Source organism: Schistocerca nitens, chromosome 2, assembly GCF_023898315.1.
Source record: "Schistocerca nitens isolate TAMUIC-IGC-003100 chromosome 2, iqSchNite1.1, whole genome shotgun sequence".
Classification (NCBI taxonomy): domain Eukaryota; kingdom Metazoa; phylum Arthropoda; class Insecta; order Orthoptera; family Acrididae; genus Schistocerca; species Schistocerca nitens.
Genome location: NC_064615.1, coordinates 525,407,018 through 525,423,100, shown reverse-complemented (window position 1 = coordinate 525,423,100; position 16,083 = coordinate 525,407,018). Strand labels below are relative to the sequence as shown.

General features: G+C 43.3%; 1 protein-coding gene across 1 annotated transcript in view; it reads right to left on the bottom strand.

Moving 5' to 3' along the window:
- Positions 1–14,010, bottom strand: part of LOC126234475 (juvenile hormone esterase-like) — a 70,022-nt gene extending 56,012 nt beyond the window's left edge. Inside the window, exon 1 of the mRNA XM_049943165.1 lies at positions 13,782–14,010. Within this exon, the coding sequence (XP_049799122.1) occupies positions 13,782–13,913 (132 nt within the window). The 5' untranslated portion in view covers positions 13,914–14,010. The remainder of the gene's footprint in view (positions 1–13,781) is intronic.
- Positions 14,011–16,083: the final 2,073 nt, after the last annotated feature.

The window sequence follows — 16,083 nt, the reverse complement described above, 5'->3', positions numbered from 1 at the left end:
ACTGATTGCCATAATCGCCACGGGAGAGGATGGAGCTAGTTGCTGCTGCCGGCCGTGTCTGCTGTAAATACGATGCTCTATTGCTTCGGTGGATGACGCTGTTGGACACGTGCTTCGATCCCCACTTTGTTGATTAACTGTAACTTTCTAAAGGCACCAGAGCCTCATGGAATACAGGAGAAAAATAAACTGCAGATGAAAATTCGTACCTGAAACAATCATCCACCAAGGCAAAAGAGGATTGTATTCATAGGAGACAACACCTGTCTACGCAGAAGCTAGCTCCATCTCCTCCACTAGCGATCTTGGCAATCAGTCACCGTCACTGAGTCCGCCCCTGATACCTGAGTGGTCAGCGCGACGGAATGTCATACTGACGCCCAGGGTTCAATTCCCGGCTGGGTCGGAGACTTTCTTCGCTCAGGGACTGGGTGTTGTATTGTCCTCATCATCATCATCATTTCATCCCCATCGACAAGCAAGTCGCCGAAGTGGCGTCAACTCGAAAGACTTGCACCAGGTGAACAGTCTACCAGCCGGCCGCTGTGGCCGAGCCGTTCTACGCGCTTCAGTCTGGAACCACGCTGCTGCTATGGTCGCAGGTTCGAATCCTACCTCGGGCATGGATGTGTATGATGTCCTTAGGTTAGTTAGGTTTAAGTAGTTCTAAGTCAGGGGACTGATGACCTCAGATGTTAACTTCCACAGTGTTTAGAGCCATTTGAATGGTCTATCCGACGGGAGGCCCTAGCCACACGGCATTTCCATTTTACCGTCACTGAACTACGAAAAACATAGTGCGACGTTCCCCCCAAGGTCCGTCAGCGTACAAAGTCACGTATGCTGCCGAAGGTATGGTCTAGCGGTGGGCGCCATTGCCTCCAATTTCGATGCTCTGTAGCGTCGTTGGGTGATGTTTTCAGACACGGTTTCCTATCCTCAGTATCCTACTCTTGACACACTCTGCATCCACTAGAAGTCTGTCAGTATTGTTTCGAAACAAACCGTACGTAGTATCCTGTGTTGAATTTGAATCTGTCAAACAGGGCACAATACAGGGTGATTCAAAAAGAATACCACAACTTTAAAAATGTGTATTTAATGAAAGAAACATAATATAACCTTCTGTTATACATCATTACAAAGAGTATTTAAAAAGGTTTTTTTTCACTCAAAAACAAGTTCAGAGATGTTCAATATGGCCCCCTCCAGACACTCGAGCAATATCAACCCGATACTCCAACTCGTTCCACACTCTCTGTAGCATATCAGGCGTAACAGTTTGGATAGCTGCTGTTATTTCTCGTTTCAAATCATCAATGGTGGCTGGGAGAGGTGGCCGAAACACCATATCCTTAACATACCCCCATAAGAAAAAATCGCAGGGGTAAGATCAGGGCTTCTTGGAGGCCAGTGATGAAGTGCTCTGTCACGGGCTGCCTGGCGGCCGATCCATCGCCTCGGATAGTTGACGTTCAGGTAGTTACGGACAGATAAGTGCCAATGTGGTGGCGCTCCATCCTGCTGAAATATGAATTGTTGTGCTTCGTGTTCGAGCTGAGGGAACAGCCAATTCTCTAACATCTCCAGATACTGTAGTCCAGTTACAGTAGCACCTTCGAAGAAAAAGGGACCAAAAACTTTATTGGCTGAAATGGCACAGAAAACGTTTGCCTTAGGCGAGTCACGTTCATACTGAGTTGTTTCCCGCGGATTCTCAGTGCCCCATATACAGACATTGTGACGGTTGACTTTCCCGTTAGTGTGGAAAATTGCTTCATCACTAAACACAATCTTTGAAACGAAAGATTCATCTGTTTCCATTTGAGCAAGGATAAAATCACAGAAATCGATTCTTTTAATCTTATCAGCTGCAGACAGTGCTTGAACCAATTTCAGACGATAAGGTTTCATAACTAACCTTTTTCGTAGGACTCTCCATACAGTTGATTGTGGAATTTGCAGCTCTCTGCTAGCTCTGCGAGTCGATTTTCCTGGGCTGCGAACAAATGCTTGCTGGATGCGTGCTACATTTTCATCACTCGTTCTCGGCCATCCAGAACTTTTCCCTTTGCACAAACACCCATTCTCTGTAAACTGTTTATACCAACGTTTAATACACCACCTATCAGGAGGTTTAACACCATACTTCGTTCGAAATGCACGCTGAACAACTGTCGTCGATTCACTTCTGCCGTACTCAATAACACAAAAAGCTTTCTGTTGAGCGGTCGCCATCTTAGCATCAACTGACGCTGACGCCTAGTCAACAGCGCCTCAAGGGAACAAATGTACAACTAAATGAAACTTTATAGCTCCCTTAATTCGCCGACAGATAGTGCTTAGCTCTGCCTTTTGTCGTTGCAGAGTTTTAAATTCCTAAAGTTGTGGTATTCTTTTTGAATCACCCTGTACTTTGAAACAATTTTGGTCAGGATGGTTTTAGTTGGGACAAAGTAGTGCGCTGATGCGCCAAGTGTGACAGTGCGTTGAAGACTCATCTATTTTTCAAACACAATTGAAATTTGTGAAGCAATCTAGCTAGTCCAGTTCTGCGGCTGAAGATAGTATTAGGACCGTTTTAATACTCCGAGTTGCAGCATTTTTGTACTGAAGAGTTACGTTACAGTAAAACCTCTATTTACGGTTCCATCTCGATATTTTTTTTATGTCGACGGTAAAGGAATTCGATGAAGTACATTGCCCTCAGATAATTAAAATATCGAATATATTAATAAAAGGATCACATTCATCTGTCTTTACATCCGCATCCATTGTCGTAGTTGCACCTCTCCGGTGCTGGGTCAGAACCGAAGGTTCCCATCACATCCACCTATCCTTTGTCTAATTTTTCTTATGTACGATTTAACTGCGGGTAACCTGTTCCCTTTTATACATTTCCAATAAGTATGGCTGACTGAACAGTGGTGAGTTGCGGAACACGGAAACTTTGCGTCACTCCGACTACACATTTGAAGGTTTTGAACCTTTTGAACCTTTCAACTAGACTGAGGACTACATGACAGACGCCACCAGAGGAAGCAATAAATAAACAAATAAGCGTAAAGGTATTTTGAATAGTGCCACACACAATCATTCGTGTCTCACTGGAGCTTGTAGCTCACAATGAAGATTGTTATTGCCTGAATGCTACTGGAGATCGAGAAAATAAGAAATGTAGTTAGTGAGAATTATATTTCTTTAACAATTGTGTCTTTCACACAAGCACTGTGTTCACAAACAGCCCATTGCGCATAAAAATGTACATATAGGTCTAAGCTAAAGAAGTCCAATATCAATCGTTCTGAACACATCAAGGGACGTCACATGCTTCAGAGCCTTCGTTAACTACCGAGCGAGGTGGCGCAGTGGTTAGACACTGGACTCGCATTCGGGAGGACGACGGTTCAATCCCGCGTCCGGCCATCCTGATTTAGGTATTCCGTGATTTCCCTAAATCGCTCCAGGCAAACGCCGGGATGGTTCCTTTCAAAGGGCACGGCCGACTTCCTTCCCCGTCCTTCCCTAATTCGATGAGACCGATGACCTCGCTGTCTGGTCTCCTTCCCCAAACCAACCAACCAACCAACCTTCGTTAACTATAGAACGAGGCCCACGAGAAAGACAGGCCGCGGCGCGTGCGTCACGAAGGTATTCTTGAACTCGCTCACTCCCTCAGCTCTGCAGACAAAATGCGTTCCTAAACCTTTTAACTCGCAGCTGGGCGTGTAAGTACTAACGAGACTTGCATCTTCCACTGGAATCTGCTATTAGGAAGTCTTACTGATTAACAGTACTACAGCAAAATTTAAGGTCAATTCTCGATATAAATAGTATAACGGCTTGTTTATAGCATTTAGTCTCTTCTGATTAACAGTACCCATTACATGCTGGAAGTGGTGCCTTATGCCACTGATAATCATTTTAGCATTATTTTATTTTATTGTATGCCGTAACAAATTACAAATAGGTCCATTTACTTCCCATCATTATAGGACTAATAACAGTAAGATTCCATAATAGCGGATTCCTGTACAAGATTCAGCTTTCGTTTGTACGGTCACGCCTAGTTACGAGTTAACAGGTGTAGAAACGTAGTTTGTCTGCTGATTTGAGCGAGCGAGCGAGCGCAGGACTACCTTCGTGACGTAGGCGCCGCGGCCTGTCTTTCTCGTAGGCCTCGCTATAGAGTGTCTGACGTTCCATTGTGTGACCGCCATTTCAACCAGCTTCGCACCGACACATCAAGTTACATAATCATAATGTGTACCGAAATGCGAATATATTTCTTATTTTTCTGCTCAGTAATAACTGTTTTTATAATATACTCATTTACTAAAACTTCCTGTTGTATAACGTTTCATGTAAGTAAAACTTAAGGAAGAACGTCGATCCGCAGTAGCATGAGCGTGAATGACAGAGTAGGTGGAACAAGGTAGCCAAACAATCGAAGTGCCATTTAGCACACAATGAGAAAACGCAGTCATCACAACGATAGCAGCACGAAGGAGCCGACATATCTCTAGAACGTAAATGAAAACTAGCCGTCTGAAGTCACGAACCATCGTCATTCATTCCGTGTACTATTCCATTTCTAGTGACGACAGACAAGGGCCTCGATTTTTCAGAGTTGTGACGAATCAAACAAATATTTAAGAGATAAGGCTGCTGCTTCTCGTACGCAAACTGCAACTTCCTGTATCGTTAATGTAATGAAAGTGTAACAGACGATTATTTTCACTTTGATACAGGGTATTTCGATCACTGCGGAAATGGAAGTAGTTTTGGAGTTGCCAGATAGTAGCGCATGTGTGAAACCGGTAAAAATTTTTATTTTGTAATTAACAAGTGGGGCCCAAGCCGAATTTATTTTTTATTCTTTTCAAACTGAAGGTCGGAGTCTAGAATTTCTAGCTATGGAAACACAAATACGGCTCATGTGATTATTCCATCGTAATAAACAGAGGAATAAATGTCCATAGAGACATGAAATTATATTTACAATTCTTGGCATTTAGTAGGGTTTTCACGTTTTTGCCGTTCCTTTTCCTGTCTTATCCCTGAAATATTGACCCTTTCTCCTGGGATACCATTTCCCTGGAGGCATGATCAGTATTCAGGGATATGAGAGGAACGAGCATTCAAGGCAAAAGCGTCCAGTGAACATGGGTTAAGAAATGCATACTTTAAGACCTACAAGCATTACATCTTCGATACTGTGGAATAAACCTCTTCTACTGGAAGCTTTCTACCTTCCACATTTGGGCCGAAACAAGAGAAAATTGTGTAGTAATAACGAGCTCTAATATTGGTACCTTAAGACCCACGAGAACTCTTTCAGTACAAAAATGTGTCTCATAGTAGCGAGGGTGAGCGTGTGCTCATAGCCCTTAAAGCACGGATTTTAGAGGCCATGATTACTAGATATTTTTTATTTCACAATAGCGAAGATGAGCAGGTGCTCAAATCTCTTAAGGTAGGCATTTTAGAGCCAATGTTTGTTACACATGTTTTGTTTAGAATGAATGTTCCCGTCACATCCCAAAAAACTGACAGTCCTCCTGGGACACCCTGTATACGGGGTGCCCTACCTGTCTTTGACAGCACATATGTTTCCAAAATGAAACAAAATGTGAAAAATACAGTTATCCGGGCATGCACCTATGTCAGGGATTCACAAAAGGGGCAGGAATGCACACTCCCTACTAGCAAACAAACATCACATTCAACACAAAGGTACCTTTTTGTTTTTTTAAGGGCACATGTATGTTTTCTCTACTGAAATGAAAACTACAGGTACAGTTAGTGAACTCAAATGTGGTTTCACTGCTGTAAACCGTATACTTTCTGGAATACATAGACTTTAAGTAATGGAAACGGTGCCACAGTTTCTGCCACAATGCTGTAATGCCGTAATGTTGGCTGCCTGCAATGTCATAAAGCCGGCTTAGGCAACCCTTGCTTTGCGTATTACCGCGGGAACTATGGCGCCGTTGACATCCTTCAAAGTCTAGATATTTCAGAGGGTGTGAGGATCAGAACAGTGGAAAAAAGTCTACCATCACTAACTGCAGCTCTAGTTTTCATTTCCGTAGAAAAACATGCATAAGCCATTAAAATAACGTAATTTTCTGTTTAAAGTGATGTTTGTTTATATTTATGGATTGTGTACTCCTGTCTGTTGCGTGAGCCCCTGACATTTTCTTTCGCGTCGGAAATTTTTAAGGTGTCAGTGTTAGGTGGAACACCCTTTTTGTAAAATATACATATACACAAATGTGTCAATATAATGTGCGATCCTCTGTTTGTGGTTCTGGGTGTGTGATTCTATGATCTCACGTTTCCATATTCCCGTACTGCCATGCTGCCCTCGTGCTTTGCTGCTGTGTTGCCATGTTTCTGTGCTTCTCTGTTCCCATGTTCTCAAGTTGCTGTGTTTCCTTGTTTCAGTGTTGCTGTCTCGCCATGTTGCTGTGTTTCCGCGTTATTGTGTTGCCATGTTGCTGTGGGTTAGCCACTGTAAACTGCAGGATTCGAATCGCAATACTGCCAACCTGATAAATTTCCGTTATCTCGCGTACCTTTAAAGTAGCTCTAAAAAGCAATACACAACAATGCCTCAGTATTTCAAAGATTTGTAGGCAATTTACAGTTGCCTCTGCAACAGCCATTAAATACGTAAACTACTATTGCCCTACTCGACCTGGTTATTAAATCAAGAGTTCCCATGATCACAGCAGTACAACTATCAAATTACGACCACTGACAGCCACTCTGTAATTTTCAATACCATCGTTATACGCAGACACATCCAGCTAGGCAGCCGAAGTTGACCAATCAAACTGTTCCTGAGAAAGGACGCAGCAGCATCACTAGTGAGATTCATAGACTTAGACGGCAACCACTCGCAAAATACAGCAGACTTTTTTATACTCTCAGGTGGGATCACTGACAGAAGACAAAAGTGCTGATTTACAGGTAGGCTCTTAGAGGAACTATCGATAAGATTCAGCAAGAAAGAACCATGATGTGGTTTCGGCAGTCACCTGCGGACGGAGCTCAACAGTTGATTACGAAACTGAACGTAAGAGTTGTCACCACAGCTACGATTTCAGTAGTCGTTCTCACTCAGGGTGCAACAGGCTAGCTAGGATTTAACTTTATTGCATCATAACTAAAGGACTGCTAGTCAACCTGACGTCACAGTCGCTTTCTCAGAGATTCAGTTACTGCGACCGTGGTCGAAGCTTTTTCTGCATTTATATTTTCATGGTAGATCAATTACAGTAGCCGAATCCTGATCTTGCGACCCAAGAATCCTCATCCTTTTGTAATCATACATTTGCAAGTGGTAGTAAAATACGCCTTTCGAAAATAATATACTGCTGCCACGAACTGTCCGTTCAATAGTCTCACCATATGTGGCGAATTGCTGCTCCCTCCTCGCGACTTTGTTTTCTTGCTAAGTTTGGCGATTTCGTAAAAAAGTAAAAAAAAAATGAAATGAAACAAATAAACAGTTTTGAAAATAAAAATAGGGAATCCTGATCTCATTGAACGACTTCGTACCCCTATTCCACGTTCCGTACGCTTTCCTTGCTTCCTGGAGAGGGAATGGGACATAGTGGCCAGGTCTCGGGTTGCAACCCCTGCCCACTTGGCCCCCACCCCTCCATTTGGGTGCCCGGAAGGTACCATTATAACAGAATTTTAAAAAGCTGGTAGCGTCTTTGATTCGTAATCAAAACGTCCTTGGTCCAGGGTTCGATCTCAGTCATTCCTTAAATTTTGAATAAAAATCAGCAACGGTGGCAAGTTACCCTCATTCTACCAAAGGCTTTGTCATGGAAAGCGGAGGACTGAACAGAGTTTCAGGACGCTATCTTGCTTTTGGGGTGGGAAACTGACCCTAAGACACGGAAGAATCAGCAATGATCAACGGTTGTAGATGGAAATGGCAACAACCGTATTAAAGACACTTAATATCCACAGGCATGCGGCTTGTAATCGATAAAGTGTCATGTCTCTCCATTGGAAAAAGATTCCGGACTAGGGCCCCATCTGGAACTCCGAGAGGGCCTGACAAAGGGGGGATGACCATGAGAACAAAATAATCAACGAAAGAATCGTGTTCTACGAGATGGGGCGTGGACTTTCATAAGTCTGAACTGGTACAGTAGCAAGGAAATCTAAAAATGGAAATGCTAATGATTAATCGACATGCAATGGGCGTGGCCGGAGTGGCCGAGCGGTTAAAGGCGCTACAGTCTGGAACCGCACGACCACTACGGTCGCAGGTTCGAATCCTGCCTCGGGCATGGATGTGTGTGATGTCCTTAGGTTAGTTAGGTTTAAGTAGTTCTAAGTTCTAGGGGACTTATGACCACAGCAGTTGAGTCCCACAGTGCTCAGAGCCATTTTGCAATGGGCGTCAGTCAAGTGAAATGGTCTGAAGAGTATAACGTAATATTAACAGCTGCAGAAAAATATAAAACGGGAATATGCTTCGTTATGAATAGGAAGGTACGACATAGAGTGAGTTCAGTGCTAGAATTGGTCATAGGAGAATGAGCACCAAACCAACACTGAGAACGATGTTTCATGTATACATGCCAATGTCACAAGCTGCAGATGAAGAGATAGAGAAAGTATCTGAGAATACTGTATGGGTAATTCTGCACATAAAGATAGATGAAAATCTAGTACTTTAAGCGATTGTAGCGAAAGGAGTAGAATATAGGGATACGGGAGAGTATGGGTTTCGTAGTTGGAATGATAGAGGAGAAAGACTAATTCAGGTCTGCAATAAATTTCAGATGCTAATAGCGAATACTTCGTTCATGAATCAGAGGTGGAGGTATTCTTGGAAAAGGCTGGGACATACTGGAAGATTTCTGTTAGATTAAATCATGGGCAGGTAGAGATTCCGAAATCAAACATTGAATTCTGATCAATTGAAGATATAAAATCTGATTGGATTGCAAGGCATACCGAGTAACAGATACAGACTCAGACCATAACTTAGTAATAATGGAGAGCAGGCTAAGGCACTAGTCAGGAAGAATCAATAAGCAGAGAAGTGGAATGCGGAAATACTACGGAGTGAGGAGACACACTTGAAGTTCTCTGAGGCTGTAGATAGTGCGGTAATGAATACCGCAGTTGACAGTTCAGTAGATGCGGAATGGACATCTCTAAAAAGGGCAATAAAGGAAGTTGGAAAGAGAAGTATAAGTATCGTACAAAGACAGTAACTGGGCAGGAACCAAGGACAACCAAAGAAATACTTCAGTTGGTGGACTAAAGAAGGAAATATAAAAATATTCTGAGCAATTCAGGAATAAAGAAATACAAGTTGCTTAGGATTTATAAATACGAGTTGCTTAGGATTTAAAGAAAGACCAAGTAAGGACAAGCTAAGGTGTAATGGCTACATGAAAAATCTGAAGAAATTGAAAGAGACATTATTGTTGGAAGGAAAAACATCATCCACACAATTCCCATGATTTCAAGAGCCGACAAGTGCGAGACCTATCAGCTTAACAGCAGATGCATCCAATTTGCTAACTAGAATAATACACAGAAAAATAGAAAATAAAATTGACGATGTGTTAGACGACGATAGGTTTGGTTTCACTTTTCTTAGCTTCAACAAAGCGGTATAACTTCTGTGTAGAAGAAATCCATCGAAGTCTATTCGGCGTTAGATAATTTCGGATTGCGTTATCCACATTTTGAGCCAGAATAAATGATTCAATCAGACAATCCTTAGTCTTTGCTAACAGCCGCCACAAAGGGGCGTGTTAACTGTTTGTTGCATATTTGTGCTGCTATTAGTTCATGTTTCATATTTTGTCATCACGCTTAATATGTATTTTTATCCTATTTTAATCAATGAACTTGTGTCATAATTTTTATAAAACATCAATCCTGCATTGATGCATTAATCACCCATCAAAATTGACTAAAGTAATAAAGTAACGATAATGCCGCCATTTCATTAATATTATTTCAGCATTCAAGTTAATTTAGAGTATGACAAACGAATAACCTCTAATGCAGGCTATCAACAACAAACACAGATAAAGGGCAAAATCAATTTAGCAGACACATGGGGAAGGTAATCAAGTGGGAAGTTTACTAGTTAATGTGATTGCTGTCAGGGCGGTAACTCACAGTCACCTGTCGCCTTCCAGAAAAAAGAAAATAAAAACCCGCAAGCCCAGTGTAGTCTTGCAATGTTAAGGAATTCCGTTACCTAGGCAGCAAAATAACCCATGACGGTCTGAGGAAGAAGGAGATAAAAGCAGACTAACACTGGCAAAAAAAAAAAAAACGCGTTTCTGGCCAAGAGAAGTCTACTTGTATCAGCGATAACTCTTAATATTAGCAAGAAGTGCCTGAGAATGTCTTCATACACATGGAGCACAGTACTGTACGGCAGCGAGGCGTGGACTGTGGGAATACCGGAAAAGAAGAGAATAGAAGCATTTGAAATGAGTTGCTACAGAAGAACGTTGAAAATTAGGTGGACTGATAAGGAACGAGGAAAGGAATATATGGAAAACATTGGTTGTTGCATATTTGTTAAGACATCAGGGTAAGAACTTCCATGGTTTTAGAGGGAACTGTAAGCTTAAAAACTGTAGACCAACACATCCAGCAAATAACTGAAGACGTAGGTTGCAAATGCTAGCCTTAGATGAAAATGTGGGCACCAGGTAGAATTTCGTGGCGGTCCGAATCAAACCTGTCAATAGACCGAAGACTAATGAGTCAAGAAAATAGAAAAGCAGCAGGGTGACAAAGAAGCCACCAAAAAGCTTATATCTCTTTCAGCCATCTATCTACCAAATGGTATTATGGAATTTCAGGTGGTGACAGTGTCTGGCTGCCATCACCACCGCAACAACAACACCGGCGTATTTGAATCGAAAATGAGCTTCTGTTTCAGAATTATGTATGACTGCGTGTGCGACAAACGAGGTATTTATTTGCAGTCCACGTCACGCTTGTATATAGATAGGAGTTAGACGCGGCCAGATTAATGTGTATGTTATTGCGGTGGCTCAAGGACAGTTACCTCAGACATTCTCGATACTTACGTGCTCATCACGCCAAAACGGTTATTAAGAAAATCTCACTCTAATAGATTGCTTTTAAAATTTATCCGTGTTTGATTGATTCGGGGGAGGGGACCAAACAGTGAGGTCATCCTTCCCATCAGATTAGGTTAGGATGGGGAAGGTAGCCGGCTGTGCCCTTTCACGGGAACCATCACGGCGTCCACGTGAAGTGGTTTAGGGAAATCACGGAAAACCTAAAACAAGGTAGCCGAACGCGAGTCCAGTGTGCTAACCACTGCGCCACCTCGCTCGGTCTCTCCGGTCCTCAATAGCTTCGTTGTTGCCAGTACCAGGCTGTGAGAAGTGAGTAAGTAGGTTGTTGTTCATGCCACTAAGCGCTCTGAAAATTTCTAACACCGGAGAGTTAAGATGCAGAGAGTGATGAATTTCGAAAATGTTACATGGTAAAGATTGATTTGAGAAGATTATCAGGTAATGCCGTCGCTGTATTGCTTCCTCGCTCTTGTGATGAGTCCGTGAAATGTAAACTCCGATGATTTTTCGATAATGGTTTGGGCTAGTCAGTGTGATTGTCGAAACGAGATCAGGCTGTCATGGCCTGCACTCAGAAGTTACAGATTTGCCACTCCTTCAGCATTTCGGTAATTAACCTCTTGGCACTGCCACATTTTTAAAAAGAAGTAATTTTTGTGGAGATGGTTGTAATCGTTAAGTAAAGAATCAGAGTTTAAGTTTCAAATGCTAGTCTCATTTGAATCATTTAGTAAGTGCAATACTTTCTATTGTCTCCTCACGAAAATTTGGTTTTCTAATAGTGCGTGGCAGCATTGCACTCTGTAGAACCCAGTAGTTAAAACTGAAGCATGATCTGCTTACAGTAGTAGCACGTTCTTGCATTGCACGGCGCAAGGCTTTCCTTTTCTTTGTTTTAGCTGGTTTGCTGCTACGCTGTATTTTAATGTTCATCACTTTCGAGCAGTACTGAGTTTCCGTCGCCGCAGTTTAGCCACGAAAATTTGTTAGGGCCAGTTCAACATTAGAGCCAAGATAATCGGAATATTCATAGGTAGATGTTGTATTTCGAAATTAATATCCAGTTCAGTTTAGGTGAAGATCGGTTCAAGTTTCATTTCTTATGCAGGCAATCTTATTCTTCCAGTATAGTGCTACATTTGCGTGTGCATCCTTTAATGTCTGGAATTTTCAGTATTTAGTCAGTCTGAGTAAGTAAAATCGCAGGGTGTTTTCACAAGAACATTTTGGTTATTTATTCATTCAAAGTTCGAACTGCAATTTATGTAGACTTTCTATGCTGTTAGCTTTGAGTGTTGAAACTGTGTGCCACGTACTATGACGTCACGCGTTGTAAACACTGTTCACTGCACTGCCTAATACAATTTAGTATAAACTTTTATGTTTCTGATTATTTTGACAAAGGTTAATTAAAATACAGTTATACAGTTTCAGGTATCTTCGGCGACTCATTTTATGAGAGAACGCTTTCATAATTATACCACTTGCATTGTTCACTTCATTTCAGATATACACGAAGGTTTTATGAATAAGAAACGAGACAAGTTCAGTACAGTTCAGTTTGCAGCAACAACAAACATGACATGCTCTTCCAGTACATGAGAGGTTCGGAATAGCAGTTTACGAGCAGACCTTTCCCAGGATATACCGTTATTATCAAGCAGTTGTCCGCCCCCGGTAGCTAAGTGGTCACCACGACAGAATGTCAATCCTACGGGCCCGGGTTTGATTCCCGGCTGGGTCGGACATTTTCTCCGCTCAGGGGCTGGATGTTGTGTTGTCCTAATCATCATTTCATCTCCATCGGCACGCAAGTCGCCGTAGTGGCGCCAAATCGAAAGACATGCACCCAGCGAACGGTGTACCTGACGGAAGGCCCTAGTCACACCAAGCAGTTCGAATTTGCTAATTCGGTAAACATGCCTCAGTGGGCAAAGAATCCACCACCTCAAGTGCAGATGCACAATGACATTCGACCTCCTGCGGGAGTCTCGAAGTAGCGAGCATGAAGGACATGGACTGGGACTGCTTATAGGTGGCGCTCTGTGCCAATGTGGGTTGGCCGAGGGGAGTGCTGAGATAGTCTGGAAAACTGCGTTAAACAGTTTGGATTTCGCAGTGGTGAACGCCAACTGCCTTGCAAGCGACGGACACTGAGTACGAATCCCCGTGTGGTACACATTTTCTCACACCGCCACTGATTCCACATAAAGTCCAAATGCAGCTGACATCAGTAGTTCCTTTCCTTTCTCCTTCCTCCACCTTCAATTTACCTAATATATGAAACCACCTTTCTATATCATGAAAATGAAACGCTTGATGTCAGTTGAACGAAGATAACGATTAACTTCCTGATAAATCCAATAATACACAGAAAATAAATTTCGCCATGTTAACCAATATTTTAACAACTTGTAACAACCGGTCACAACTGGTAGAACCTTTACACGAAAGCATTGCAGGATTGTACAAGCGGAAAACCAGCAGCCACACCCACATTTTCCGAAGAAGTATTGGAGTGTTTGCACTACCAACCAGAAGCGATATTACGAAATCTGTTTATGGAACACTGGATTCGCGAGACCACGTAAACATAGTGATAGCGTCGTAAGACACTCCGCAGAAGCCGGCGAGCGATAACCACTGTGCGGTGTCTCTCACCTTGAACCTTAGTTCGCCGAGTGGTGGCTTGGCGTAGGGAATGCCCTGGAAGCTGAAGTAGGTCTGCCCCCTGGCGGACAGCACGACCTTCCCGCGCAGCGATCCCTGCCGTGTCGTCAGCTCCACGTGCATCCCGCCTGCGAAGGAACAGCGAAGCGTCGGGAACTGCGCTCTGCCGCCGCTGCTGCTACGGAGACAGCGCGGCTCAGTGTATCAGCCACACGGGAGAGTAAATAGCCCACCGTTACGTAACAGCCGCAGCCCAGTCTCGGTGGAGGGGGCAGCGACCTTTGTCTGCTCCCAGGAAGCCACTGTCAGAATGGCTGCAGAGGGACTGATCACACTTTGCTTGTACGGTAGTAGTTCGCCCCACACAGCTTCGAAGAGTACTGCTGAAGCAAGCACAATGATACGAAGTGTTCAACGACTGTGCATTTATCAGAAACAAAAAGCTATCTTCAAAGTTCGGGTGACGAGGTAGAAGATATGAAGAAGAAGAAGAGTGTAGCGATGCTATACCATTATCCGGTTATGATACAATAATGGTTACTCACTTTTAATTGCTCTTATCTGCAACAAGTTCTGAGAACACATGAGCGTATAATTATTAGCGTATCTATCTTATATAGCACAGTAATACGAGAAATGTTCAGAGAGTAAGTGTACTAGAATGAGATTTTCACTCTGCAGCGGAGTGTGCGCTGATATGAAACTTCCTGGCAGATTAAAACTGTGTGCCCGAACAAGATTCGAACTCGGGACCTTTGCCTTTCGCGGGCAAGTGCTCTACCATTTGAGCTACCGAAGCACGACTCACGCCCGGTACTCACAGCTTTACTTCTGCCCGTATCTCGTCTCCTACCTTCCAAACTTTACAGAAGCTCTCCTGCGAACCTTGCAGAACTAGCACTCATTCTGGAAACATCCCCCAGGCTGTGGCTAAGCCATGTCTCCGCAATATCCTTTCTTTCAGGACTGCTAGTTCTGCAAGGTTCGCAGGAGAGCTTCTGCAAAGTTTGGAAGGTAGGAGACGAGATACTGGCAGAAGTAAAACTGTGAGTACCGGCCGTGAGTCGTGCTTCGGTAACTCAGATGATAGCCGGCACGGTAGCTCAGCGTGCTCGGTCAGACGGCTACGTGCTCTCTGTAATAAAAAAACTGAGTTCAAGAATCAACGATCAGCTTGAACGGATGTCTTGTGACGTCCGCCCAGACCAAACGCAACGAACAATATCGAACAAAATGAAAAAAAAAAAAAAAAAAAGTAGAGCACTTGCCCGCGAAAGGCAAAGGTCCCGAGTTCGAGTCTCGGTCGGGCACACAGTTTTAATCTGCCAGAAAGTTTCATATCAGCGCACACTCCGCCGCAGAAAGAAAATCTCATTCTGGAAACATCCCCCAGGCTGTGGCTAAGCCATGTCTCCGCATTATCCTTTCTTTCAGGAGTGCTAGTTCCGCAAGGTTCGCAGGAGAGCTTCTGTAAAGTTTGGAAGGTAGGAGACGAGATACTGGCAGAAGTAAAACTGTGAGTACCGGCCGTGAGTCGTGCTTCGGTAGCTCAGATGGTAGAGCACTTGCCCGCGAAAGGCAGAGGTCCCGAGTTCGAATCTCGGTCGGGCACACAGTTTTAATCTGCCAGGAAGTTTCAGTAAGTGTACTGTTTATATTGCGTTAGAAAAAATGTATTTAAAAAATACATAATACTGTTGATACATTTGGTCATCGTCATCTCCTTCGAAAGAAATGTGTGATGTAGTCACCTGTGCCGGTCTGTATCATTCATCCATCCATCCCTTACGGGGTCTACTCACTTGCATTTTATCATTAACTGAAAAGATATCTCGATCTCATCTTACTGCTCAGTCCTTATTCTATCCATTTTATTACAGCCTTTTATATACAGGGTAGAAAAAAATTGAGTCACGAAATTTTAACCCTTTATAGCTGATGCCAGTAGCAACCAAAATTACTAATGTTGTGTAGGTCGACAACGTACAATTTTTAAACCACGGAATCATGGCGCCACGAGCTCCGATTGGCCGTGGGATTGCCCTGTTGCCGTTCGTTGACGGGAAGCGCTATGTTTGTCGGTTCACACATACAAGCGTCGCTCGCCCCGTCTCTGCCCCTATCGTGATACGGACACGGTAGTAAAAGGCATTCGCCGTCATGTTTTGTCCAGAGCATCCGGCAAGAGGCGAATCAGGCGTCCAATCGGAGCGCGTGGCGCCAAGTTTCCGTAGTTTAAAAATTGTACGTTGTCGACCTACACAACATCTGAAATTTTGATTCGTTCTTGCAT